The sequence below is a fragment of the Culex pipiens genome, chromosome 3 (assembly GCF_016801865.2).
Source record: "Culex pipiens pallens isolate TS chromosome 3, TS_CPP_V2, whole genome shotgun sequence".
Lineage (NCBI taxonomy): Eukaryota > Metazoa > Arthropoda > Insecta > Diptera > Culicidae > Culex > Culex pipiens.
The window spans coordinates 57,183,811-57,210,984 of NC_068939.1; the positions used below are offsets into that span (position 1 = coordinate 57,183,811).

General features: G+C 34.6%; 2 protein-coding genes across 6 annotated transcripts in view; both read left to right on the plus strand.

Annotated features, from left to right (window-relative positions):
- The first annotated feature begins 4,574 nt into the window (after positions 1-4,574).
- LOC120416066 (testis-expressed protein 9) lies at positions 4,575-11,735 on the plus strand. The gene is made up of 4 exons (XM_039577732.2): positions 4,575-5,414; positions 5,478-5,688; positions 11,023-11,190; positions 11,335-11,735. Exons 1-4 carry the CDS (start codon positions 4,873-4,875, stop codon positions 11,560-11,562), a joined length of 1,149 nt encoding a protein of 382 aa, XP_039433666.1. The 5' UTR covers positions 4,575-4,872; the 3' UTR covers positions 11,563-11,735.
- A 6,198-nt stretch (positions 11,736-17,933) lies between these two features.
- LOC120416047 (cuticlin-4) overlaps positions 17,934-27,174 on the plus strand; it is a 119,323-nt gene continuing 110,082 nt past the window's right edge. The window contains exons 1-2 of one of the 5 annotated variants that reach the window (XM_039577705.2): positions 17,934-17,991; positions 18,386-18,621. The gene's annotated coding sequence lies outside the window, so the exon portion shown is untranslated. Of the gene's footprint in view, positions 18,148-18,304; positions 18,622-27,174 lie in introns of those variants that run through there. The other 4 variants (XM_039577708.2, XM_039577706.2, XM_039577707.2 and 1 more) reach the window with 4 other exon arrangements.

A 27,174-nucleotide genomic window follows, 5' to 3' on the forward strand; every position in this document is an offset into this window, starting at 1 on the left:
AGAGCCACACAATCCGAAAAGTCCACTTTTGACGCCAGCGACAAGTTCAGCGAGAAATGTCCGCGATTGTCCGTGATAAATCGCGCACATCCGGCAATCGAAGGACCAAATGTTACGAAGTGGGTAAAAAATAAAAAAAAATCAAGAAAATATCAAAATTTCAATAGAAATAGAAGTCTAATCAACTGAGAACTATCCCAAATGCCTTTTTCTGCATTGATGATCATATTTAACATGTTTGAACTCGTTTAAAAATATTTTGAACATTTATGAAATTACAATGTACAGCACCGCAAAAACTTTTTTTTCTCGCAAATATAAAATTTTTGTCAGTATTTAGAAATTTTGGAAATCAATGATTGCAAAACAACTGGACAGGTGTATGAAGCATTTTAAAACACTTTTTTCATTCAAATGTTGAAACCGTGGCCAGGAATTTCAATTATTACCTTTTTTTATTTTTTTGCCTCTCCCCCCTCGACTATGATCAGAGTCGAGGGACATAAACTTCAAAAAATATTTGCAACGGCCTAAATACGGCCTAAATAAAAAAACGATCAAAAAAATGTGTAAACCTATTGAAATATAAACGAAAATAAAGTTATTTGGTGATAAATCAACATTACTAACTACAAACAATTATCCTTGACAAATTTAGAACTGAACTATTGTATAAAGTTTACTAATCACTTAGTATGGAAGTTTAGTTTTATCGTAAAATCAATTGAAAACTTAACTCAATTAAAAAGTGCTAAAGAGTTCGATATAGAAATCATTTTAGTGCTGAAAAATTCAACATTTCAGCACTTGTATTAAAAAGTAATATTTTTCGACTCTGTTTAGTTTCTGAAATGATTTACCACACGGACGCCTATCTGAAGCGGGAAAACAAATGTTTCTCTGCAAAATCACTTTCATGAGTATTTTTCAGAATTTCAAACATTGTTGTATTTAACCCTCTACAACACTACCCAACCTCTATTCGGGCTTCGATCTTAAACTCGCCAAAAATCATTTTTTAAACTAATTTTTGATATTAAAAAAGCATTAGAAAGAAGATTTCATCAATTTTTAGAAAAAATTAGGGCTGGAAGTTTAACAATCACATAGACTTTGCCAACCTTAAAAAAAATTTTTTTTTTGTGGTGAAAGTTTTTGCAGAAATAATTGTACAGCAATGTTTGTAATATTTCATACTATGCATCTAGCAGAAAACGTGAAAAATAACCCAAAAATCAAAAAGTGGCTATAAAATCATTGAAAAAAAACTATAAAAAGGCAAAAGATAATGATAATAGGTCGTAGAATTAGACCAAAACTTTCAAATAAAAATATACACTTAACATCATAAATGCAAAAAAAAATACTAAAAATGAAACAAGAAAAATTATACATAAGAGAAGTAAAGTTTTTCGTAGAACAAAAGTTGCTCAAAATAACTATAATGAAAATACGGAAAAAATAAAAAAATGGCCTGTAGTGGGGGGTTACTTCATGCATAATTTCAATTTTCTAAGTGTATTTACATTTTTGAATTTCTCAACTCAATGTGAACAATTCAATGAAACCATCTTAAAATTTTATTACTTCTCGGAGAAATCTAGACTTTTTTCATTACATCAACCCAAAAAAAAGTTCTCCGATCGGGCTCAAAATTTTTCTGGAGATTCCTTGGTCAAAATTACTAGAAAAAAACACTTTTTTCAAAAAATCATAACTTAAATGAGATCCGTAAAAAAACAAGTACACACATGAAAAAATGAAATGAAACTTTTAAATTCCGTTTTGATGGTATCTGGACCAGCTTATGTCTGAAAATATATTTATCGATTTCCTTGAACAATTTTACGTAATATACTCAAAAAACGGAAGGTATTCATTAAAAGGTATCTGAGATATGATATTTTTTCTCCTCTTGGTACTCAAACATGTATAGGACATCACTGAAATTTTAGAGCTAGCGCAGTTTTAGTGAAATAAGTAGATTTTTTTTGTTTTGCCATGTTCTCGTTTTGGCGCGCAGAGCATCGATTTTCAAGAAAATTGCCCGAGAAATCCGATTGAAAATATTACTGCAATTCCGTTGTGAATCTACTCACGTTTCCTGTCATTCTTGAACGACGAAATAGCTTACTTTTCTGTACCTTAAATAACATTATCGAATAGTAACACTTTTCTAAATAAATGCTGAAAAGTTCTTTTTTTCAGCACTGAAAAAAGCACTTTTTTTATCGATTTATTGACAAAATGCATGAACATTTGACTTATAATTTCACTCAATGGGTGTTTTATCCAACTTGGTGAACCTCGTTGGACAAATATACGACTCGTGCTGAAAAAATCCTCTTTTTGCAACTTTTTGCATAAACTACTATTTCAGACACGGTCAAAACGCCATTATAAGTTTTCATACGACTTTTAAATTTTTTGGCTGGTTTTTTCGGATCTCAAATTATTTTTCCTCGAAAGGCAAACTAATCACCTTTGATTTGCGTTCAAGACAGCTAAACTGCCCCTGATCGCATAAATGTCCCATATGCACTTTCATCGAATTTGATTTATTGATGCAGATTGGTTCAAAATCGTCTGCTCTTTCAAACAAGCCTATAACATCCTGTACTTTGTTCTAGAAATAAGGACCCGGGCAGACGGTAATAACAAAATTAATAATATTTCAATAACAAATCCTGTTAAAATAACAGAAAATGTTATTATTTTATCATGAACTTCAACTTCAAGAAGAAAAAATAATAACAGTTTCTGATAAAATAACAAGATTCGGTATTGAAGTGATATTATATTAAAAATGTTTAATAACACGCTAATAAGAGGAAATGTTATACATTTCAAAAACTCTCCTAATAACAAGATTTGTTATTCGTTTGGTATTCTGACTTAGAATAATATTATCATAAATCGCACAAATGGAAAAGTTTCTAAGTGTCAATAACACAATCTGTTATTAGTTTTTCTTTTGTTAAATATGTTTAGATCTTTGGGATAATTTTGACCAATTTTGTCGGGGTCATTATTTTGGCCATAAAATGGAGTCCTTAAGCTTAAATGATTCCAAAAAGTTGATATTTTGAAAGTTGATTTTTTTAATTATTTAATATACCACCTAAGGGACTTTGCTAAAATTGACTATAAATTTGGAATAATTTTGACCATTTTCGTCAGGGTCATTATTTTTGCCATGAAATGGGGTCCTTAAGCTAAAATTATTCTAAAAAGTTAAAATTTTGAAAGTTGATTTTTTTTTAATTATTTGATATACCCCCTATGGGACTTTGCTAAAATTGGCTAGAACTATGGGATAACTTTGACCAATTTTGTCGGGGTCATTATTTTGGCCATAAAATGGAGTCCTTAAGCTTAAATGATTCCAAAAAGTTGATATTTTGAAAGTTGATTTTTTAATTATTTAATATACCACCTAAGGGACTTTGCTAAAATTGACTATAAATTTGGAATCATTTTGACCAACTTTATCGAGGTCATTTGAAATTTATTCGATAAAATTACCCTTTGAAATATTTTTTTTCAATTTTATTATATTCCGTGAGGGAATTGATTTATTTATTTTGAAATGTGAATAACAAAAACTGTTATTATTTTCACAGAGCCAGGAAGTCGGATCTGACGTTGAAGTTCGAGCTGAAGTGAGACCTCGGAGATGGCATCGGATTCAGCTAGTTTGCAACAACTTTTACTTGGAGACGGAATCTGTAATGTCGGGTATTTTTGGAGAGCTGAAGTCGGCGTATCCTGCTTCCAGAGTCGGAGTTGTCTACAAAGTATGGATTCAAAGTCGCTTGGAGGTACCCCGCAGCCTTGAATAGTACAGATAGTGGCAACTGCAGGTTTATTTGCAAATTACAAATAAACCAAAACAATAACTTTTTTTGTTATGGAGACATACCAGTTCAATAACATTTTTTGTTATTATGCTGCTCCACCTCTCCGCACAAAATAACAAATCTTGTTATTCCTTCATGATTCCTTCTGCGTTATTGATTTGTTATTGCAATAACAACATAATAACAGTTTAAGTTATTCTTCGAACAAATCTTTGTTATTGATTTTTGTTATTTTAACAACTAATCCGATCATCCCAATAACATATTCCGATCTTCTCACAATATCAAAAACTGACCTTCCTAAGTTATTTCCGTCTGCTCGGGGAGGAAATCCAGTTTTTTCGCGTTTATGGCCAGTTCACCCTTATGGCAAAAAAAAAAAAATACTGATACCGGAAAATGTTGAGCCAGACCGGAGAACAAAATTTAATTTAGCTTACTTTTTCAAAAGGTCATATGTACATAGGAAACCCATGGCGCATTGGTTGTTTTGAAAAAGTAATCTGTGAACGTAGAGTGTATCTTTTTGACACCTTATGTCAAAACATTTCTGAAAGTACTATTTAAAAAACATAAACTGGCCAAATACGTAATGATAGAAAATGATGAAACAAAAAAACAAAATAAGGCTTCAATTGATCAAGAAATAATTCATCAACCAACAGTTAAAAAAATAAAACAACGCTAAAACAAAAAACAAAAAACAAATTCTTAAAATTTCATAAAGCATAAACGTGAAGCATTATCGTTGTTAACTTTAAAAATAAGTCCAATCATACTTTTCATCACACTACACCCTAAACAAAACATAACTTTTTATGTAAACTCAAGCCACACAGGTTACCATGCGTACCAATTATGTTTGCGCACAGCATTGGGCAGCATAAAACATTGAACCACACGCCGCACCATTGCCAAAGGGTTCGCCACCCTAAGCAAACAAATTTCATTCCCCGTCGAGCTATTGAACCCTGAAGTAGCCCTGCCGCAGCCGAAGTTGAAGGTGACAAAAATGGATGCCGTCCTGTTGGAGCGCGAGCGGGTTCTGTTCCGGCTGAACGAGGAGATCAACGCCAAATCCCGCGGGCTGTTTGAGCTGAACGAGAACGCCACCTGGATGACCACCAAGAGGCGCATGAAGAACAACATCCGCAAGCTGGCCAACCCCCAGCAGCAGGTCGACGACTCCGGGAGCAACTCTGGCGATAGCAGCAACAACAAGGAAAACGATTGCGACCAGCTGACCACGGCTACGGCAGCGTCCGACACGGAAACGGAGTTCAACGAGCTGTCCCAGTGTACCACCAACGAGGACACCAAGTCCCTGCTGGAATCGGAAAAGGAGACGTCCATTTCGACGGTCGATACCAAGGTTGATTTGCAGCTCGTGAAACCGGGCGGTGAAAAAAAGATCAACAACAAAGCCGTTGCCAAGCAGGCCGGCGGCGGCGGCGGCGGTTCCAACCCGGGGGCCAAGAACGTGAACAAGAACATGGCCGATGTGGTGCCGAAGGTGCTGGAAAAGAAGAACATCAGCTCGGAGGGGTTGATAAAGTGTGTAACGATTTGTTGGTAGTGCGTTATTTGGTGGAAATTCAAATCATGTAATTTTTGTAGATTTTTAAAGTCCAAAGTAGCCATCATTCAGACGGAGCTGGAGACGGTTCAGAAGCAAAACGAAGCTAATGTTAAGGATTTGAACTTGGCACTGGATCGGTTGAAACAGTTGGAAAGCTTCAAGGAGCAGTTGCTAACCAAGAATGCAGCACTAGAGCGTACGGTTAAAAAGTTTGAGGAACGCAACTTGGAACTGGATAAAATGGTGAAGGTAAACTAAAAAAATGAAAATTAGTACAGTATCTTAAAAATATGGCCAAATTTTTTTCAATTTAAGTTTTAAAACAAGAGCATGACTTACCAACTCATCCCCTAACCTAAAGTGGACCCTCTGAAGGTGTTTTGATGGAAAATTCAATCACACATTCAATCACAATTTTAAGCAGATATGATTTTTTCAGCACGAGGCTTACATTTATCCAACGAGGCTCACCGAGTTGGATAAATACAAAGAGTGCTGTAAAAAATTAAGTTTTGCTTCGAGTTACCTCCAACATTTTTTGCAACTCTATAAATCACACTTTTATTGGAATTATAAGTGAAATGTTTCATGAATTGCTCATTATTATTATTGGTTTATAAAAAACACTGTGCCACTGCAGTGGAGAATTTTTCATGCAAAATAAAATAATGCAAATAATAAATGCAAAATAAAATAAAAAAATGTTGAAAAGTATTATTTTTCTATAAAGTTCTGAAAATTTCAACTTTTTAGCCCTTATTTTCAAAGTTTGACTATTCGATGTTGTTTTTTTTGGGTTCCGAAAAGTAGGCATTTTTGTCGTTCAAGAATATCAGGAAAAGTTAGAATTTTCGCGACAGAATTAAAACATTTGTTTCAATCCTCATTTGAATATATGCGCAATTTCGTACAGTATGTAAAAAAAAGTATTTACACCCCTTGGGCACTATGCACATTTTGTGATGAAACATGTAAACAATTTAAAATTTTACAGAGACCTAGTACTACGTTTAGTTAAACATTTTGTTTACTTTTTGCTCAGGTATTTAAAAACGTGGCTTTCATAGAAAACCTAGATGTCTGGGTATCAAAAGATCGGAAATTTTATGCCCTTTCCGATGCCACATAGCTTGACTTGTGAATTGTGGACCGGTTCGGATGCCGGTGGATTTTCCGACGACGTAATTCCGGGTTGGTACGAAATTCCAACGAAAAATCTATTCTATCGTTACAAAGACCACCCACTCCAAAATGTTCATTTAGCAATTCTATGGTTTAGTTGAATTAAAAGTTTGCAAAATTAAGTTCAGATAAATTTTATGTAGAATTTCCAGAGTTCCATAAAATTTTATACTAGGTAAAATAACTTTATAACTTTTACTTTATATTCAATCCCTATTATTTTTTTATTCAGTCAAGGATGCCTATTTGGAGTTGAGAGACTGGATTTATGGTGATTTGTCAACAAATAACTTTATTTATGTTAATGTTTCGAAAGGTGTACAAACTTTTTTGCACCTTTTTGATTTTTGTAATAGTATTTGTAATATAACTTTTTATATAAATCATATTTTCATGAGCTTTTTGTAACAAAAGGTTTGGCATGAGTTTTTGAACAAAACGAAGAACTAGGTCTCTATAAAATTTTAAATTGTTTACATGTTTCATCACAAAATGTGCATAGTGCCCAAGGGGTGTAAATACTTTGTTTACATACTGTATGTTAAATAGCGACTTTCTCAAAAATCTGTTTATTTGAATTCATTACACACGATGAACCCAATATGATTTTTTTTACTCTAATAAAATAATAATAAATTTTAAATTTCTTTTATTTTTCTATCTAATTTTATTTTATTTCACCAAACTATTATGATCACTACAATTATTTTAATGATTATATTCACCAGCAAAGGTGTTATCAAATTGCGAATTAAGAACTGCGGAAATACAAATAATATTATTATTATTATTCCGGGGTGACACTGGTAGGATATAAATTAATTTTTCAAATATTATTTAAACGATGAGTGTTTTCTCATGATTATATTTTTGAAAGATGTGCTAGGCTAGGACAACAATGTCCACGTACGTTTTTTTAAAGTTATTTTTGATGAAAAGTTAGTGAAAGAGCACCAACATATGCTTCTGTGACATTTTCTGCAGCAAATCCAATGTTGCAGATTTTGAGATATATTTTTCCTTTGGGTGTAGTTATGGAGCGGCCGTGGCTGAATGGTTGCGGTGTTCGCTTTGTAAGCGAATGGTTCTGGGTTCGATTCCCATCTGCTCCCATCGAGAAAGTTAAGGACCTAGAAATACTAGAAATGCTGAATATGAACGAAAAATCTAAGTCGCTGGAGGCGGGGTTCGAACCCCCGTCCTTTGGATTGGTAAGCAAAAATGCTAACCACTAGGCCATGGCGACTTGGTGAGCCTAGACTGAAATTAGGAATACTGTTACAACCAACCCGCAACACCTTTCGAGGTGTATCCTAGGGTTCTACCTCTCCTACTAACATTGAGTCCAAAACCTCCCTACAAACATCTATACCACTAAGGTGACGTAGGGGTCCTTGCGCACTTTAGATAGGTGTTTACTAACGATCCTTCCAGTCCTTGAGGATAGCTTGGACCCGGCCTGGACCCCCTTATGCCCTGGGTTGTATTACACACTCATCAAAAGATGAAGACATGGTATCTCCCGTGTTGGATTATTGTTCCGGATGAGGGTCTAACACAACCACACCAAACAGTGGGATAAGCGTTGTGGAGCCTTCCGGTGGTGGGGCGTCCTCCAAATGCTAATGCTAATGCTAATATTTTTCCTTTGGGTGTAGTCATTGTGTTTTTTACAACTATCGGCATCAAAGTTAGCAAATTTAATTGTTTACGTCAAATTGAACATTAGTTGGATAAAATGTATAACTAAGTTAATTAGCGTTTAACAAGATTTATAATATTTTCCCTATTTGACTAAAACTCATTTTTTTTAAATATTCAGTTTTGTCGCCATCAATCGATTCTAAAGCATGATTAAAAAATTCCAAACTTACTTCGAAAGTTGGACTAATAAAAATGCAATTAAATCTGACGATATTTTTTATTTCTGAAAATTTAGAAAAACTAATTTTAACTATTCTTAGTGTAAAATTGACGAAAGAATCCGATAATTCAGGCCTTTTTTCAATATGAACTTATTTTTACCTAGAAAATTATGCGGCTTTTATAGTATTTAAATAAACGTATCTATCATGTTTTTCAAATTATAGTTGAAACATTTCAAAATTGGTTTGTAACTACTTCTTGAGGTACTTTATACACTTTTTCCTTTCAATTCAGCTTCTAACAAATTAAATTTTTATTTTGCGCAAAATTCTTCGACCTTCAACTTATTCATATATCAATGTTATAAATGATCTTTACATTTTTAAATTAAAAAAATATTAATAAAAAAACTCTTTCCCTGAATTTTGAAAAAAAAAAATGATGGAAAAACGATTCTTATGACCATACGAAAATTACAGTTTGGAAATTTTGATTTTTGGGTCATATATGACCCATCAGGCCTGAAAGGGTTAAAAGGGTAACACAGACTATCAGAAATTTTTACTTTTATTTTTTTGAGGTATTAAAAAGCAGTTTTATTAGAAAGTCAAAATTCTGTTCAGATTGGTTCAATTCAGAAACAAGGAATGTCCATCATTTTTTTTTTCCTTTTTACAAAACTTGCAAGCAATTTGTGAATAAAAATCATTAAGGAAAATAAAAACAGACAGAAAGGCTGTTCTTTTCATAAATTTTGGATTAAGTGTATAAATTGGTTTCGATTGAGTAATAAAACGTGAGAAACGGCCCCGACCCTAATCAACTGTAAATGTGTCATCCACCATTAGCCGACCCTCCGAATCGGCCCCCAGGCCAAAAACGGTTTCGCACTTCCGCTCCCGCGGTCATCGGAATCACCTCTCCAAGGCCCTCCAATACCTATCGCACAATTTTACAGTATGTCAAAAAAGTATTTACACCCCTTGGGCACTATGCACATTTTGTGATGAAACATGTAAAAAAATTAAAGTTTGACAAGAACCTAGTACTACGTTTTGTTCAGAAACTCATGCCAAACATTTTGCTACAAAAAGCTCATGAAAAGATTATTTCTATAAAAAGTTATATAACAAATACTATTACGAAAATAAAAAAGGTGCAAAAAAAGTTTGTACACCTTTCGAAAAATTAACATAAATAATGTTATTTGTTGACAAATCACCATAAATCCTGTCTCCCAACTCCAAATAGGCATCCTTGACTGATTAAAAAAAATAATTTGGATTGAATATAAAGTTTACTTACTACTTAGTATAAAAGTTTATATAACTCTGGAAATTCTATATAAAACTTATCTAAACTTGATTTTGCAAACTTTTAATTCAAATAAATGTCAATATATTACCATAAAATTGCTAAATAAACATTTTGGAGAGGGTATAACACCGTTTTGGGGGTATTGGTATCGATAGAATAGATTTTTCGTTGGAATTTCGTACCAACCCGGAATTACGTCGTAGGAAAATCCGCCGGCATCCGAACCGGTCCACGATTCACAAGTCAACCTATGTGGAATCGGAAAGGGCATAAAATTTCCGATCTTTTGATACCCATACATCCAGGTTTTCTATAAAACCCACGTTTTTAAATACCTGGGCAAAAAGTAAGTTTGATCCACGAGAACAAAAATTACGAAATTCCATACATTTTTGGCAGGTTGCTCAAACGAAACCATAACAACGTTTTTGCTTAGGTATTTAAAAACGTGGATTTTATAGAAAACCTGGATGTATGGGTATCAAAAGATCGGAAATTTTATGCCCTTTCTGATGCCACATAGGTTGACTTGTGAATTGTGGACCGGTTCAGATGCCGGCGGATTTTCCGACTACGTAATTCTGGGTTTGTACGTAATTCCAACGAAAAATCTATTCTGTCGATACAAATACCCCCAAAACGATGTTATACCCACTCCAAAATGTTTATTTAGCAAGTCTATGGTAATATATTGACATTTATTGGAATTAAAAGTTTGCAAAATTAAGTTTAGATAAGTTTTATATAGAATTTCCAGAGTTATATAAACTTTTATACTAAGTAGTTAGTAAACTTTATATTCAATCCAAATTATTTTTTTAATCAGTCAAGGATGCCTATTTGGAGTTGGGAGACAGGATTTATGGTGATTTGTCAACAAATAACATTATTTATGTTAATTTTTCGAAAGGTGTACAAACTTTTTTTGCACCTTTTTTATTTTCGTAATAGTATTTGTTATATAACTTTTTATAGAAATCATCTTTTCATGAGCTTTTTGTAGCAAAACGTTTGGCATGAGTTTCTGAACAAAACGTTGTACTAGGTTCCTGTCAAACTTTAATTTTTTTACATGTTTCATCACAAAATGTGCATATTGCCCAAGGGGTGTAAATACTTTTTTGACATACTGTATGTTTGCAAAATTAACAACCACCCAACTGACCCACTTTCGTCTGTTCTCCACACTTTTATTGACACACACATTCACTCGTACAGGAAAGGGAAGTCCAAATAACAAACGGCGCTAAAGAGTTGTCAGCGGCGCGGACCGAAATTCGCTGCGTGACCCAGAACAACCAGAACCTGGAGAAGCGTCTGTTCAAGCTGCAGGAAGACGTTGACGGGCTCAAAGTGAAGCTGACGATCGCGAATGACGCCGAGAAGGTTTGCTCTGCTTTTGTTTTTCAGATTGCATTGGTGCATTCGTTTGAAGGCTAGTTTGTATTTGAAACTTCAAGTTGAAACTAGCCAAACGATCAAATCTCTGACGTAGGTCTCTTATCTCTCCCTTCTTCCATGACGAATCAGGAGACGCGTGACGCTGCACGTCAGGAGCGGTTGACTTACGAAAAGCAAATTAAGCAATTAAGAAAACAAAGAGGCGAAGTGCTGGCCGATTACAAGAAGCTGCTGCTGGTGGTGGACCAGATGAAGAAGCAAAACATCCACGCCGACCAGACGCGCCTCATCAGCGACTTTGAGCGGGACTACTTCAAACACCTGGACGATGCCTCGACGTCTTCGCTGTCCCAATGAGGTTTCGTCTTCAGATTTGTAGCGTTTCTAGACTTGTTCATCGTAAACTTAGACTGAACTAGAGTGTAGACTATTTTTGATAGCAGTACAGTTTTTGGGAACTAATCCCACCGTAAAATGTGCAACAATAAAGTAATCTTTTTCTTAACATTCCTCTCCAAAAAAAAGTCCACATTCAATTCACCTTGATCCAAGAAAAAGTAACCCATCACACAGGCCAGACAAATAACCTCCGTCACGAAGAATGCACCTTCCTTCAATTTCCTGGTAATTCAACCAACGACAACCGCCGAGTGTCATGCTAATGTACCATGCCCGATACACCACCGACGGTCGTCTGCTGACTTCATAATGTTCCGTCACCTCAGCACCACCACCACCTGTTCACCAATGCCCTTCCCGAGTCATCACCGAGCATGAAACGCGTATCGTGTACCTGCTTGCCTTTTTTACCTCGACATTCGTTCTACACGTATTTTTTCTCGCTGTTTTTATTGTGTATTTGTTTGTCTATGCCGTTCGGTTTTGTTCCGTACCGCGCGCGATCGCGATCGTCAATGTTGTTCCTCGTCATCGTCATCATCGGGCGTCATTATCGGGTGGAAGTGAATGCATTTCTATAGCCGATGATGACTTTTGCCTTGCTCGGCGATCGCTCGGCCCTACACTCACACCAACACTAGTGCGAGCGATCGTGCCGATCTGCGTAGGATGGTGACCGTGTGTGATGGTGGTGGTCTTGGGCGCCATGTTGGATTGACCTCTACCGATGATATTGGTGTTGTGTTGGTTTGACGGCGCACTAACACAACGAGAGATCAAATCCATCAAAACAAAGTAAGTGATGCTTCTGAGACTAATAAATATTTAAAAGGCAAACGAAAAATGATTTTGATTTTGATCACATGAAAAAATATCAGTAACTTTAGAACAGGGGTGACCAAAGTATGGCCCGCGGGCCAAACGTGGCCCGCGGGGTGATATTTTGTGGCCCGCGGACCCATTTTGGATGATCATATAAAATGGCCCGTGACTACTTTTAAAGTGATTTTAAATTAAGGTTTATTTTAAACTTTTATATGCGAATCTTTTTTTATTTTTTGTTGATATAAAAATACTTATGATGTATCAATATTTTGATCCCCACTTTAGGATACAAATAAACAGTTCAAAACATTTAGTATTTAAAAAAATATCACACGATTGAATCGTCAAAACTTTCATCAAACATTTTTGGAAATATTTAAAAAACGTTCAAGTTTGACTTAGGTAAAATTCTGTAATAGTTGCAAAAATATATGTTTTCTTTATTAATTTACAAATCATAATGACCCTTTTTACTTGATCGGAGGATCAAGATTGTTGCAAATATGTTACAAAGCTTTCGTCGACCTCCCCCATTATTAAAAAATTGACTCGAAAAACCAGAAGCAAAAACATATTTTCAAAAAACTTCAAATCTTAAAAAAAATAAGTGTAATCAGCTGAAATTAATTAAATATGCATTCCTTTGCATTTAGAATCTTTAAAGCATGTTTGGGTTTATTAAAAATAATTTGAAATTTAATGTATTTTCGATGAAATAAATTTTGACATTCTGGCTCTCAACGATTTTTTATTAGCCACACTTAACTTATAGATAAAATTAGGCCTTTAAATGAATAGGTAGTTGAATCGTAATGTCACCATTTTAGAAATATAAAAACATTTTTTATTTTTTTTGTTGAAAACACAAGTTCATTCAGCTAAAAACTTTTTTTTTCAAATACCTGAAACAATAAAATTAACAATACCGTTATTTTGAGGTTTCTATTATTTTGAATTGACATTTTTTGAAATCTTTTAAATTAAAATAACGATATTTATTTTTTTAATAACCTTTTTTGTAAATTTGGCCCGCAAGCTCATTTGAGCTTCAAATTTGGCTCGGCCTCCAAAAACTTTGAGCACCCCTGCTTTAGAAGTAATAAATACAATCTAAATCCCAATTTACACTGATATCTCAATCTCTTTGCTTTAATATTGCGCTGCATTTTTTATAAAAAAATCTCTCATAAAACTTTCTTCAACTTCAACGATTAAAATTCCTCATGATAATAAATATCTAATCAAATTATTTTCTTTCCATCTTTCGCATATTTCTCCCATTAATCATTCCATATGTCACCCCGAGCAAAGCAACAAGGCAGCAGAGAACCCCGCAATGTTTCCGCTAACGATCCTTCTATTCAAATGTAATAAAATAAAAACAGCAGACCCATTCAACAGCGAACTCACACAGCGTAATGAAGTTCCGATCGGCGCGAAACGATGATGATCGTCGTAGGTTGAATCGCGTATCACATGCTTACTAATACTCGCGTAGGTTGGTTAAGGGGTTATCTGCAATGATTGTATTATTTTTTTTTTATTTTTTAAACTTTATTTTATTTTTTTGATATTTTGAACGCATCAAAAAAGTTAAGCACCGATTCTTGACGGAAGTACAACAAATTTAAGCTTGTTTAATGTATTTCATCAATTTTTATTTTAGGCCGATGCAAATATTTTAGTCCCTCAGTTCTGGCCGGGGTCGAGGAAGGGGAGGGGGGGGGGGGAATAAAAATAATAATATAACAAGCCATATTCTCAAAGATTAAATGAAAAAATATATTTAAAATGCATTTTACACTAGTACAGCTGTTAGCTATATATTAGCGAAAAATAAACTTTTTGCAGTGAGTACCGCAAATCGGTAGTAGAAAATAATAATTTGCTTTTACCTTCATGTAAAAGCATTTCTTGTGATCATTCTATTGATGTGTTTACGTTTACGTTGAAATTTTTACGTTTTATACTTAGTTTTCAAAAAAACATTGACCCTTGAAACCCAATAATTCGCATCACTTTTTTGTTACGGATGTAAACAAACATTGGTTCTCTTTCGGAATACATTTTTTTTTAAATGACCTCACACACTGAAACCAATGAAATTCATGCTTAGTTATGATTTATGAATGGTCTGATAACATTTTTTGTGAAAATATCAGTTAAATTCAGGTGTTTCACAATTGTGGAAGGCACAATAACATCCAACAATTATGGTACTGGCAATTTTAAGACAGTGTTATGCTGCTCTGAATAAAATAGTCTTGAAATACAGGTTTTTGTTCTATAAGTACTACTTTTACTTGTAAAATAACAAGAAAATGTCCAAATAAAAGTCCTAAAAATAGAAGGGTCGCCAGAAATGATGCATTTGGCATGGTTTTGACATAATATCACAAAAGTGTTCCCAATGTGTGGGATGACTGTACTGTATATTGATAATTTTCATTAATTCAAAAAGATTTTTGAATAGACCCACATGGATAGAAATCCAGTAAACGAATCCGGTAACTCTGTGTTGTCAAATTCTAGAACATGGAAATGTTTCCAGAATTCCAACATTTTTCTTGGTTTTGCTGCAAGTATTTATAATATTAATAACATTGTTGTTCAAAATCATATTTTGTCTAATTCAACAACACAGTGCTACCGGATTTTCATACATGATTTCTATCCGTGCAAACATACTTAAAATTATTCTACATGCAGGGGAATGCATCTAAACCTGATTTAACCTGATTGCACTTGAATTGCCACTAAAAATTCGAAGCTTTTTAAGAGAAATAAAATGTTCTTTCCTGATTTATCAAGCTTTTGGTTTTTGAAAATATTTGTACCAGCTTTATATTATGCCCATAACACTAACTAAAAAAATAACAAAAATGACTGCGCAGGCTCCACTCGAGTGGAAGCATGTACTTTGGGGTTCCCAGAACACGTACACTTAGAATTTTTCTAAAATATTAAGAAAGGGTCGAATGGTTTTTCCCCAAAATGTGTATGGAGAATTAGGGTGGTTCATCGATCATACAAATTAAAATTGCATGCAATATTTTCACGTAAAAATTGCAATTTTTACGCGTACCATAATTCAAAACACACAAAATTTCAGGAAAATTTCACACACCCACACTATTTATACATCATAAATTGACTGCTCTACATTTTTGAAGCATATTTTTACTCTATTAAAAATAATCCTGCAAACTTACAAAAAAAAACAAAAATTTTAACAAAGAAATAAATTGTTTTGGTAATTGCAAATTAGAAAAAAAAAACATTTAATTTCCCATAAAATGACATGTGCTTGAAACAGGTGAGTGATGTTAAACGGCACATTTTTAAAATATTTTTGCGTTTTTTCGATGAAGAATACGTTTTATCCGATTCTGAATGGAAAGTGGGGCAAGTGTAACAAGCTAAGGAAATGCTCATTAAACCCCTTTAAAAACGTAAAAAATCTGTTAGATTGTTTAATAGTCATTGTATTCCAGATCTTGACTAAGACTTTGATAGAACAAGTTTCTAAAGAATCCAGTTTTTTTACTGTAGCCAAATCAGATTAGAATGTATTTAAAAAGTTTTTTTCGTTTTTAAATGAAATATTTTTTACTAGAAATTTGATCGTTTCTACGAAAAAATAAACTACTTGGATGATAAATAGTAAATTTTCATAATATCAGTATCAAATTATTGTAAAACACGTCTTTTTTCGCATGTTCAGAAAATAAAAGGGATCGTACTTCTTCTCCGTAACGAGATACCGAGAAAATGGAGCACGGATTCATGATCAGGGACAAAATCACCCCTTAGGAAAAATTTTAACGCAAATCAAAGAAATGTCGTGGCAACTGCTGTGTTAGTTGGCGGAAAATTACTCTTTTACTTTTTAATGTTATTCAGGATAAATTTTGTTACGATTTTGTTAATTCGTCAACTGTGTGCTATCTTGTGACATTGACCATTTTGGTCGAAAATGAGTTAATAATGACGTTTTGCTATACTTAACAAACACTACAAGATGCTTTAACCCGATTTAGGAAACTCGCTTCCGTTTCCCGGATATCGCAATACACACTTGTGACACGTCATACATGGTGTTGGAAAATGTGGAAATTTTGTCTTGTTTTTCACAAATTTATGTTGATACACATTTTCTGAAGGCAATGCAATCTTTTGTTTTTTTTTTTGAAAATATACTGGTTAAGTCGGTTAAACTATTGATTTAAGTCTATTTTAGTTTGTATGGAATTTCTGTGCACACTTGTGACACGTAGTACAATTCTTGACTTTTTTTTTATTAGGTCCTATAAACATATGAAAGACAATAGCTTATAGGACCTTTAAAAAAACTCTGGAATTTTACTTTCGAAACAAAATTGTGACACGTGCTTTTAAGATTTTTGATTACATAATTTACTGTATCTTTTAACTGGTGTAACTAAATTAGTTGAAACTTGGAGCGTTTGTTGAGCGATAGTATACGAACCGATTGCTTCAAAAAGTTTGGCTCTACCATTCATATTTTTGAAAATATTTATCATCAAACTTAAAAAATCGATTTTCTCGAAAAGTACTAAATGGTCGTTAACACAAGATAGCACACAGCTGACGAAATGTTAATATCATGCTTTTCTGCTTACATAACAAGGTTTTTTGTTAAATTTCGATTTAAAAAAATGTTAAATGTCACGGAACTTGACGAAAATTACCTAATTTCACGAATTTCACACAGTCCATAAAATCGTGAAAACTATTATAATTATTCATCTCGGCAAAAAAAAAAAAAAAATCAAAATCAAATTATTCGCTCTACAGCATTGCCTTGGCGTTCTCGATAGCGAGATTCCTACTCGAAACTAAGTGTTCGAAGGCTTGATTGTTGAGGCAATTGCAAACCTCTTTTTACACCTTAGCTTCCATCCACCCCGGGATTCGAACTGACGACCTTTGGATTGTGAGTCCAACTGCCTACCAGCAACTCCACCGAGACAGGACCCAGGGAGACGACTCCTGCACCTGGAATGAGCTAACGACCTAACCTTTTTAGGTTAGTCCGGGGCCAACATTTACTTCCCGTCCGACGGAAGGCGTGATCAGACAAATCTCGTCTCGAAAAATGCCACCGGGACCTTCTGGGATCAAACCCAGGCCGACTGGGTGAGAGGCAACCACGCTTACCCCTACACCACGGGTCTCGGCAAAAATTTGCTGATAAATGTTCGAGTCATGCAGAAATAATCTTTATTTTGCAATTCGATGCATCAGATAGCATATTTACACCCTCAGAGCTATTCGTAGCCCCTTCAACCCTTTTGCTCCACCACACAAAGACGGCAAACCTGTTCGCTCCAACACCGCCGCCGCACACACTAAAGCCGAATGGTGCTTGTAGCGGTGAGGAAGCGGGGTGGCCCGCGCAACCGAACACAAACACAAACGTCCAACCGCGACGAAAGATTCCAAGGTATTCCTGTCTGCGGACGAGTTGAAGTCACTGCTGCCTCAGTACGTTTCGCGCTTCGGTCTGACTCGCGTGTGGTTTGCTCGGGTGATTTTGCTGTGAGTGTTGCCTACGAAGGAGGCTGCGGCGATCTCTGGCGATATTCTCCTCTGGGCTCTTCTCTTTTGCGAGTGTGTTTCTCTTGTGCATGAAGAGGTTCTTTTGAGTTTTTTCGCGTTTGTTTGCTCTGTGTTTCACAGTGTTGCGATTTCTGGGTCCGTTTTGCTTCATTTAGTTATCTGTTGAGAGGGAGAGAAAGAGCCTGCCAGAGAGTGAATACGCAAACAAAAAAGAATTTGCTTCGGAATTCCTGGGGCTTTCTGAAAAACAAGTCCATTTGGCTCTGGATTTCGGGTGTGAAATTGGCCGGAATGTGGCTGTGTTGCTGGAGCACCAAGACGGGCTCTGATATCTAAATTAAAGCATTTTGTTCTTGGTTTTACTGTTTTTCAGCGAGAAGAAAGAATGAAAATTGGCAGTGTGAAGTGAAATCTCGATCTTATCAATAGAAAAATTGATACCTTGAAAGTGCCTAGTGATTCGCAAAGTGTGACCCCGGGATCCAAATCGGATCAAAGTTGGTGATAAATCACCGACGAAAACCCTTCGAAACGCAAGGATTACCTGCGCCGTCCGGACGTCGAACGACCCTCGGATTGCGCAACCCCGAGTTCAAAACCTGCCTGAAAGTAAGTGTTGCTGTTGCTGGGAGACCTGTAATTTTTGCAACAACCCTGTTGCTGTTGTTGAGGCTGCTGCTATCGTCAACGACCAATAAAAAGTAAACGCCATTCGGCGGCAAGCTCTCTTGGTGCAAGAAAAATTGCACTCCTTTTTGTTGCAGTGTTGTAGTAAGCTGTTATTCATGTTCTCCTTCGCGAAGCAACCTCTCGAGCGACCTGCCGGCGAGCTCTTGGAGAGTAAAAGGGTGTTTACGATGATATATGGTTTTTGAAAGATAGCTCATGTAAAATTAATATTTAGCCCGAAAAAATTGAAAGTTGTAGCAAAACAAAAAATACTTTGCGAACATGACTCAAATGATACTTTTCTAATTATTTTAGTTCTATCAATTTTGTTTCGGTTTCACAGCGCATTCCGATTCATCGCTATAAATTCATAAATTTTCAAAAAGTAGCAGATGCCAATTTTATAATTAAATTATTTTTAATTAAAAATATGTTTCCCTTCTTTGCACTTATTTTGCCTTTAGATATAAATAGATGAATTCAATAGATAATATATTGATTTAAGTTTATTTCTTGCGGAATGGCACAAAATTTTCACCATGTTTTGAGTTTCAAAGTTTGAACTAAAGCTATTATTATATTTTCTGATATTTATGAAAGTATTAGTCCTTCTTATTTTCACTGTTGTCAAAAATCAGAGGACTAAGGGTGAATGGTTTAAAACTGATCAAAAATCATTTTGAATCGCTTATTTTTTATTTTCTTTCAAAAATAATGATTTTAAGTTTCATATCAAAAACTAGATTTTTTCAAAGACGCGATTACCAATAAAAATAAATAAAAATTGTAATAAATTTTGAAACAAATAAATAATGTCCACAGATCGAAAAATTACAACATGCTTGATAAAAATATTGATTAAATGTTTGTGAAGTTTTATAATAAATAAAAACATAACAATTAAAAACATATTATACTTCCCGCAAATTTCCTAAACTTTATTCTAGATTTATCAAGGATAATTGCAAAACACAAAATGTAAAAAAGGTGTTCCCTGAAATATAAAAACATTTTTTGTTGTCGAAACTTCAAATTTATTGGAAATAATCAAAAATGATTGAAAATCATAAAATTGCTTTTCAAAAAGTATCATTCGAATGCTCATTTTTTCTAATATAAGGGGCTATTCAGCTGCAACTAGGCTCAACATCTTATAAAATATCATGATTCAATATTTTGAAACTTATTTAAATGATTCTAAAAGTTACACTGTTTTCATAATTCCCAATCCTAGATTTTTGTTATTTTTCTTTGCGTTAAGCGTGATTAACTTTTTATTAAATATGTTTTTTTTTTTTGGATTTTGAGTTCATAGAATTATTTGTTCTGTCAGAAACTGATTCAAATCATTCAACAATTTCACAACATTTTTTTATAGAACAACCCAACTCTTGCCGTGCACACCCCCCTTCGGCGTCTCAACTCTGTTTCAGCTCAGACAGCTCCGTGGCTGGTGGGGGCCGCTCTTTCAACTCACGCTGTTTTATGGTTGTTTTTATGCACCACCGCGCTCGATCTTTGATCTGGACGAATGACAACCGCGACTGCAGCTTTGTGAACGTACTAGTGTACTGGTACTTACAAGAACACTCTTGCACGGCGCTGAAACAAGCACACTCACACACTGATGAAGGACCTTAAAGCTCCACATCATGGCTAGTAATAAGTCAGACTTGAACTTTTTTATATGGTCTGCTACCGAACTGGACCGGTTTTGTGGTGTAAATGGAAGTGCATGGGGGTACGAAAAAAAAAGTTATAATTTCTGGTGGTAATCAAATTACAGGCTAAGGGGCTTCCCAAGAAGGAAAATCGACCATTAGTTGGTATTCGAAAAGAACAAGAAGAATGAAGCGATTAACGCCTCTCGCTGAAGGTTAGGAGCGTGTTTTGATTCAAATTCAGACTTGGTTCAAAGTCAGCTCCGACGAACTCTGGTACCTGGCGTGGCGTCTTCTGCGTCCAGCGGTCAGCGATCTCACCCTCGCAGGATGAGGCAACCTTGGAAGAGGATCAGCGTAATAATTGAATTAGTACGCCTTCACGCCTTCACGCTTCGGGTGGGTTAAAATGGAATCACATTGTGTTGGATTGAGCTTTGTGGGGAGAAGAGTCTGGCGATTTCTATTATGAAGACCATCGCTAATAATAGTAGAAGAATTGGATACTACCTTCTATTATGGATAGAGCTATAAAAAATGAATGAATTGCCTATCGAATTGCTGTTCAATTGAAAAGTGTATAAATATCCCACAATGAATCTATGAAGCTTTTCAATTAAACTAATTTACTGCTGAGCAATGAAAGTTTCATCATTAGTATTTCCATACAATACATGCATTAAAATTTTGCGGGCTGTTAAAAAAATGTGTATGTAAATATAAAAATCTGTAATAAGAAATTTTCAATTTAGGATTTTGTGATCGGTTTGATTGTTTTGCAAAGGTGTAGGTTATAATAAGGATTTTCCAGGAAAAAAGTACACGGAAAAAATATGTCACGGTTGTTCTTATTTTTTTTAACCTCTTGATGACGAATTACCAAAACACTTATTTTTCGATTTTTTTGTTGACTACTTAAAAATGCATATTTTGTGCAAGAGCTTAGAATGGTGCAAAGAATAAAAAAATTGATTTCTTGAAAAAAAAATCGAAATTATTGTCAAACTAGATTTCATAAATAGTTTTCAGTTGCTAAATCAAATTTGAAATCGAAAGCCACTTTACACATTTTATGATAAAGTTCATCGTTTTCAATTAATAGGCATTAATAAAAAAAATAATTTGTTTGCAATTTAAATATCATTTATGAAGGCAAACACATTGTTTAAAGCTGAGCAAATTAAAAAAAATAGTTTGTTGATTCGACTGAAAATTAAAATTTTGCTTTCAAAAGTTTTCCTCAAACCACAATATCTTGAAAACTATTGGTTAAATTTTTAATTTATGAATTAAACTTTTAAGAAATTTTCTGGTATTGGAAAATGAAGCCCAATATTTGAAAATTAAAAAAAAAGTTTTTTTGCGAACATACAAAAAATTTTACAAAGCGTTTTTTAACAATGCTTATCTAACATTTTCTTGAAACTGCGGACAACTTATTTTAAGCTTAAATAAAACATCAAATGTATTAAACAGAGCCAAATTCAAAACGTATACCGTTCCTTTGTATGAAAGGCAAAAAATCAAAAAATATTTATTTATTTTTTCAAAAAATCATGTGTTTGATAGTATTTTTTGCACCACTATAAACTCTAGCGCAAAAGATATTTTTTTAACGGTGAACCTCGTTGGATAAATGTAGGGTAGCGTAGTCATCAATGAGACACTTTTGGTTTTCAACTTTCAATGATTTTTGTATTTTTATCATCTGCATTTTTTAATGAGCTTTTTGTTACATTTTCTTTCAATTAAAGTGTTCTAGCATTGATCAAAATATGAGATCAATCTGATGTCTACAGCCAGAGGTATTCAACTGTCTCATTGTAGACGCACTTGGCAGGAACAATGAGACAGGTGGGGAACAATGAGACACTCTATAAAAATCAAAACTTTTCGAGCTAAACATCATGTTTTTGTGATGTATCATTGCAGGTGACTTGGCTTGAACATTTTAAAGCAATTTTGCCAACTTGAAACTTTAATTAACAAAAGTTATACTAAAAAGTATCTAAATGTTGTAAAATCCATATATTCATACCAAATAACTTTATACTTTTGGTTAAATGAAGTTTAAACTCAATAAATTCATGTTTTGAAAGATTTCCAAAGATTTTGAAAAGTTTAATGAAGAAAAATCAAAGTGTCTCATTGTTACCCATGGACTGAAAAGAGTGGGGAACAATGAGACAGCCCTGGATTCTGGGTATATTCTTAATTTTGGTCAACACTGATGAAAGGACATTGTAGCCCAACTCATTCCCTATGAATAGTCGAAAGAAATCTGAAGAAAAAATAGTTTTTGTGTTATTGGCAGCCTATGAGCGAAAATGTAATTTTTGTCCATAATTTACTTTTACACTCCAGAATCAAACATTTATGAATAACTTTGCAAGGGAGCGTCCATAACCAAAGCCACTATTATGACAGACGTGTATCAAGTAGACACACCTTTCCCCCAAATATGAGCCTGATTGGTTGAAACTACGACTTGTGAGAGCCATTTTATCATTGTTCCCCGTGTCTCATTGATGACAAGTCTACCCTACGACTCGTGTTGAAAAAATCTTCTTTTTGCAACTTGTTACATAAACTACTATTTGAACATTGTCCTCGAATATATATTTTTTTTATTTTGATGAAATTTCTTATAAGCGGCAACGACTAAAAGTTTCAATTAACTGTTATTTGCTAAAAATAACTTTTCCTTTAATTAAAAAAACATATTGGCATTGAAATAAAATTATATATTTTTTTTATTTGCACCATGTACTTCTTTTGATTTTTAGCATTGCTTTTCGTTTCATTTTTATTTTAAATTGACTTCAATTCAGTCAAATCTTTAAGTATGTTGATGATACTTTCAGGATAACAATCAAATTTATATAAACTTGCAAAATCAATCAATTTCACTTAAATGAAATTCCATTTTATACTACTTGTTACTGTTGTTTATTTATTTTTTGTTCCTTGCTGAAAAGTGTCAAATTTGCTTTAATCACCTGAATTACTACTTCCTGAAAGATGCGCAAACCTCTCCAGGTCATATCGCTCATTTCCCGCCACATCTAGGTCACACGGAAACAGCTAAACGCGACACGAAATTCCCCAATGATTGCCATCCATCACCCTAATCGCTCTTAAACTGTCACAGCCCCATAACCCATCATCCCAGAAAGCCACACCGGATCATCTCTTCCTCCCTTCAACCGCAGCCAGCGGCACCGGAAACCAATTCTTCACAAACTTGACATCGGAAACCTACTTTCTGTTCGCAGAACGCCATTCCCCGCATACTTAAGCCCGAACCCAACCAAACCAAACAGCCCAAAGCCACAACAGCAACACTTTGGTCTTGTCTTGGCTGGCTGGCTGGCAGATCACATCAAAGGGAAAGAAAGTCAGCAAAAAAAAAGCTGGAGCGCGTAACCTCATTTCCACCTGTGCTGTTTGCTGCTGGTGGCCTTTTTTCCTCGTATTTCATTTCTTTCACCACCCGCCTCCTCGCCCCCACAGGTGGTAGGTAGGTTTTCCCCCCAGCAGAGCAAGAAATGGGGCTTTTCTCTTCCCCTCTTTGATGGCTGTTGTTTGGCTGGCGCGATTCACGGTAGTTGGCCCCGCCGATTGGGTGACTTATTAGAGCTTAGCTGGAGATCTGGGACTCCGCGATGGGAAGATTGCGGACCCAAACAGCCCAAATAGTTTACGTCGACTCCAGCTGTTTCGGCGGGGAGGAAGTAACACAACACTGATAGGTTGTTGCTTGTTGAGCTTTGAAACGTGGAGTTAACCGTTTTAAAAATGGAAATTTTGCTTTGGGCATGATTTTCAAAAAGTATATACAATACAGCAATACACATTCAATACAAAAGATAAATCTCATTTTTTTCAAATGACCCAAAATTGGTCAGGAATTTCCATCCCCAATAAACTAGGGTTGATTGCCTGCTCAGTCTGGGCAAAGTGAAACGCTGTTGATGCTGTGTCCGACGTTTTGGCGCAGATTGGTGCCTTCTCCAGGGGGGCACTGTTAATTAATGATGTAATGTTAGAAACAAATAGTTGAGGACTTGTAACAGAAATTAAATTACTTAAATAGTATTTTTTTTATTTGTTCTTAAGAGCGATCCTAGTCACTTTGTGCAACGGTCACAGTTATGTCAAAACGGCATTTTCAGTTTCTTATTACCTTTATAAATGTTAAGCTAACATTTGTGGACCTCACACTATTTTTCCTTGAAAGCCCATCAAATATCATTACGTCCAAGAAAGCTAAAAAAGTCAAAACGACGAGAAGCTATGATTTTTTTTGGCAATAATATATTTCATTAACCGTTTTTCAGAACCATGTTCACATCCCTTAGACCACTGTAATGGTCAAATTTAATAAATACTAGCATAACTATTCGGAGTTAATACCCTTCTGACTAATGCACAGTAGGGTGCCCAGAATATGGAACTTTTTCTCAAAACCTCGCTCCACAAGCTGATTATTGTTCCTTGAGCTATTTTAGGACTCTGGGCCAAATATGAGCAAAATCAGTAAACATTTACCCATTGATACTCGAAGGTGAAGTTTGTATGGGAAAAATCTATAAAATGTATGGAAAATCCAACTTTCTTACGGTTTGGTCTGCAGGGTGCGCTACTTCTATCCAAATATTCCCAAAAGTGAGATTCTCATTGCAAATTTTATGCTCTACAACTTTGTAGAACATACCAAAGTTGTAAAACTCGTTCCTAAAATGTTATTAGCGATTTAAAAAAGTCATTTTTGTATGAAAAACTGTTTTTTCACCAACTTTAGGCTCGGGTATCAATGGGTTAATCTCAACCAAATTCGCTCAAAATTTGCACTGATCCCTAAAATAGCCCAATAAACCGTTTTCCGCTTGTGGAGCAGGGAGTCATTTTTTCTGGGCACCCTAATGCACAGTGATCCGAAATCGTAATCTAGCGTGACAAAATTGATAGCGGCCACACGTTTGGATTTAGAGCTTTGGTGTCTTGGGGACAAATGATCAGGGTCAATAGGAGCACCTTTTGGTATGGTGGACATTGGGGGGGTCAAAATTTTAAGGTGGTTCAAAATTTTTATTTTGGCGGGATGACGAGATAGCGCTACGGTGTCTTTAAAAAAGTTGTAGGAAACACCATTTTGAGCAACTTTACTGAAAAACACAAAGCTCTATCTTCAAACGGGAAGTTTCTAGAGCAATTTTTGTAATTAAGGTTGAGGTGTTAATGAAAAAGCGAGTTTTTTAAGTTTTTTAAGCTTATCAAAACACACATTTATCTTTCAAGAGAGCGAAAATTGGACCTTCTAAACAAAAGTTAAAGCCAAAATACGACGAAAAAGACGACATTTTTAAACGTGAATAACTTGAAAAGATGGTAAAGTTTGACCTCGCTCTTAGAAGCATCTGAAAGTACACATTCTAGGGTACATTTGCTGAAAATATCTCGAAGGTCTTTTTTGTTTAACTCATTTAATCTCAATTTGAAAATGAGCATTTTTAAATCGTGGGCCATTTTAAAATTATGAGTTTTATAAAAAAAAAAATAATAATTCGATACCATTCGATTCAAAAACCAAAAATTGATCACAAAATAACATTCTTATAAATTTTTAAGACCAGTCTTATCTTCAAATGAAAGTAGCAAATTAAATGCGATTCTTGTATGTTTTTTTTTTTCAAGCTAAAACACTTCGGAGAATTAAACAATATTTTGTTTTAACTTTTAAATCTCCACTAAGCGACTTCGATACTCCTTGTGTCACAACAGTTTGCATTTTTCTTCAAGATAAAATGAATTTTTGAAATCTTTTAAAACTAGCTTCAAAAATTACTCATGCATCCACCATTATAACAATGACTTACATTTAAAAACGTCACTCAATCCACCCTTAGGTGGTTCGCGCCTTCCTCACATTTAAAGGGTGCTATCCAAAATGCAAAAAGTGCGTAAATAACACTTAAGTGCTTATAACTTTTGATAGAGTTATCAGATCTTCAATGTTTTGGAAGCGTTGGAAAGCTCCTTTGAATACCTGTCCAACGATAGGTCGCATGAGAAATCCGGACAACGTTTTCATCAAGATATCTGAGATCCGGCCTCCAAAAAGCGTATAAATAACACTTAAGTGCTTATAACTTTTGATAGATTTGTCAGATCTTCAATGTCTTGGACGCGTTGAAAAGGTCTTTTAAATACCTTTCTGAAAATGTATAGCGTGACGGGTTTTCTTACAAAAACCACCCTTTTTACAATCTTCCGGACTTTTGTTAATATCGTTATTTAGCATAACTTTTGAAGTACTTAACTAATCTGCATAATTTTTAATAGCGACTTATGGGACTTCGAGACGGATAGAATAACGCCAAAACGGACAAAATCGGTTCAGCCAATGTCGAGATAATCGAGTGACAATTTTTTGATCAACATCCCACCACACAAACAGACATTTGCTCAGAATTCGATTCTGAGTCGATAGGTATACATGAAGGTGGGTCTAGGACGTCAAATTAAGAAGTTTAATTTCCAAGTGGTTTTATAGCCTTTCCTCAGTAAGATGAGGAAGGCAAAAAGGGTAAATATTCAATGTTATTCCCATTCTAAAATGTTACTGTTGGTTCAAAAAATTTAAAAATGAGTCTGAAAATGTCACAAAAGTCTCATATTTTAACACTGAAAATAGGACCATTAGTTTCTGACTTATTTTTACTAGAAAAAAAAGGTTTTAAAGCCAAATCGACTTTAAAACCATCTATTTTCTGGTTTGTTTTTCTTTTATTCGCTCTTTTTCAGTAATCAGAGGTTCAATATTCAATGT

What these genes read in the sequence shown, in the direction of transcription:
- LOC120416066 (XM_039577732.2), top strand. Translation starts at nt 4,873, where the DNA reads ATGGATGCCGTCCTGTTGGAGCGCGAGCGGGTTCTGTTCCGGCTGAAC. An exon ending in AACTGGATAAAATGGTGAAG is followed by an intron (nt 5,689 to 11,022) that starts GTAAACTAAAAA and finishes TCACTCGTACAG; the next exon opens with GAAAGGGAAGTCCAAATAAC. An exon ending in TCGCGAATGACGCCGAGAAG is followed by an intron (nt 11,191 to 11,334) that starts GTTTGCTCTGCT and finishes ATGACGAATCAG; the next exon opens with GAGACGCGTGACGCTGCACG.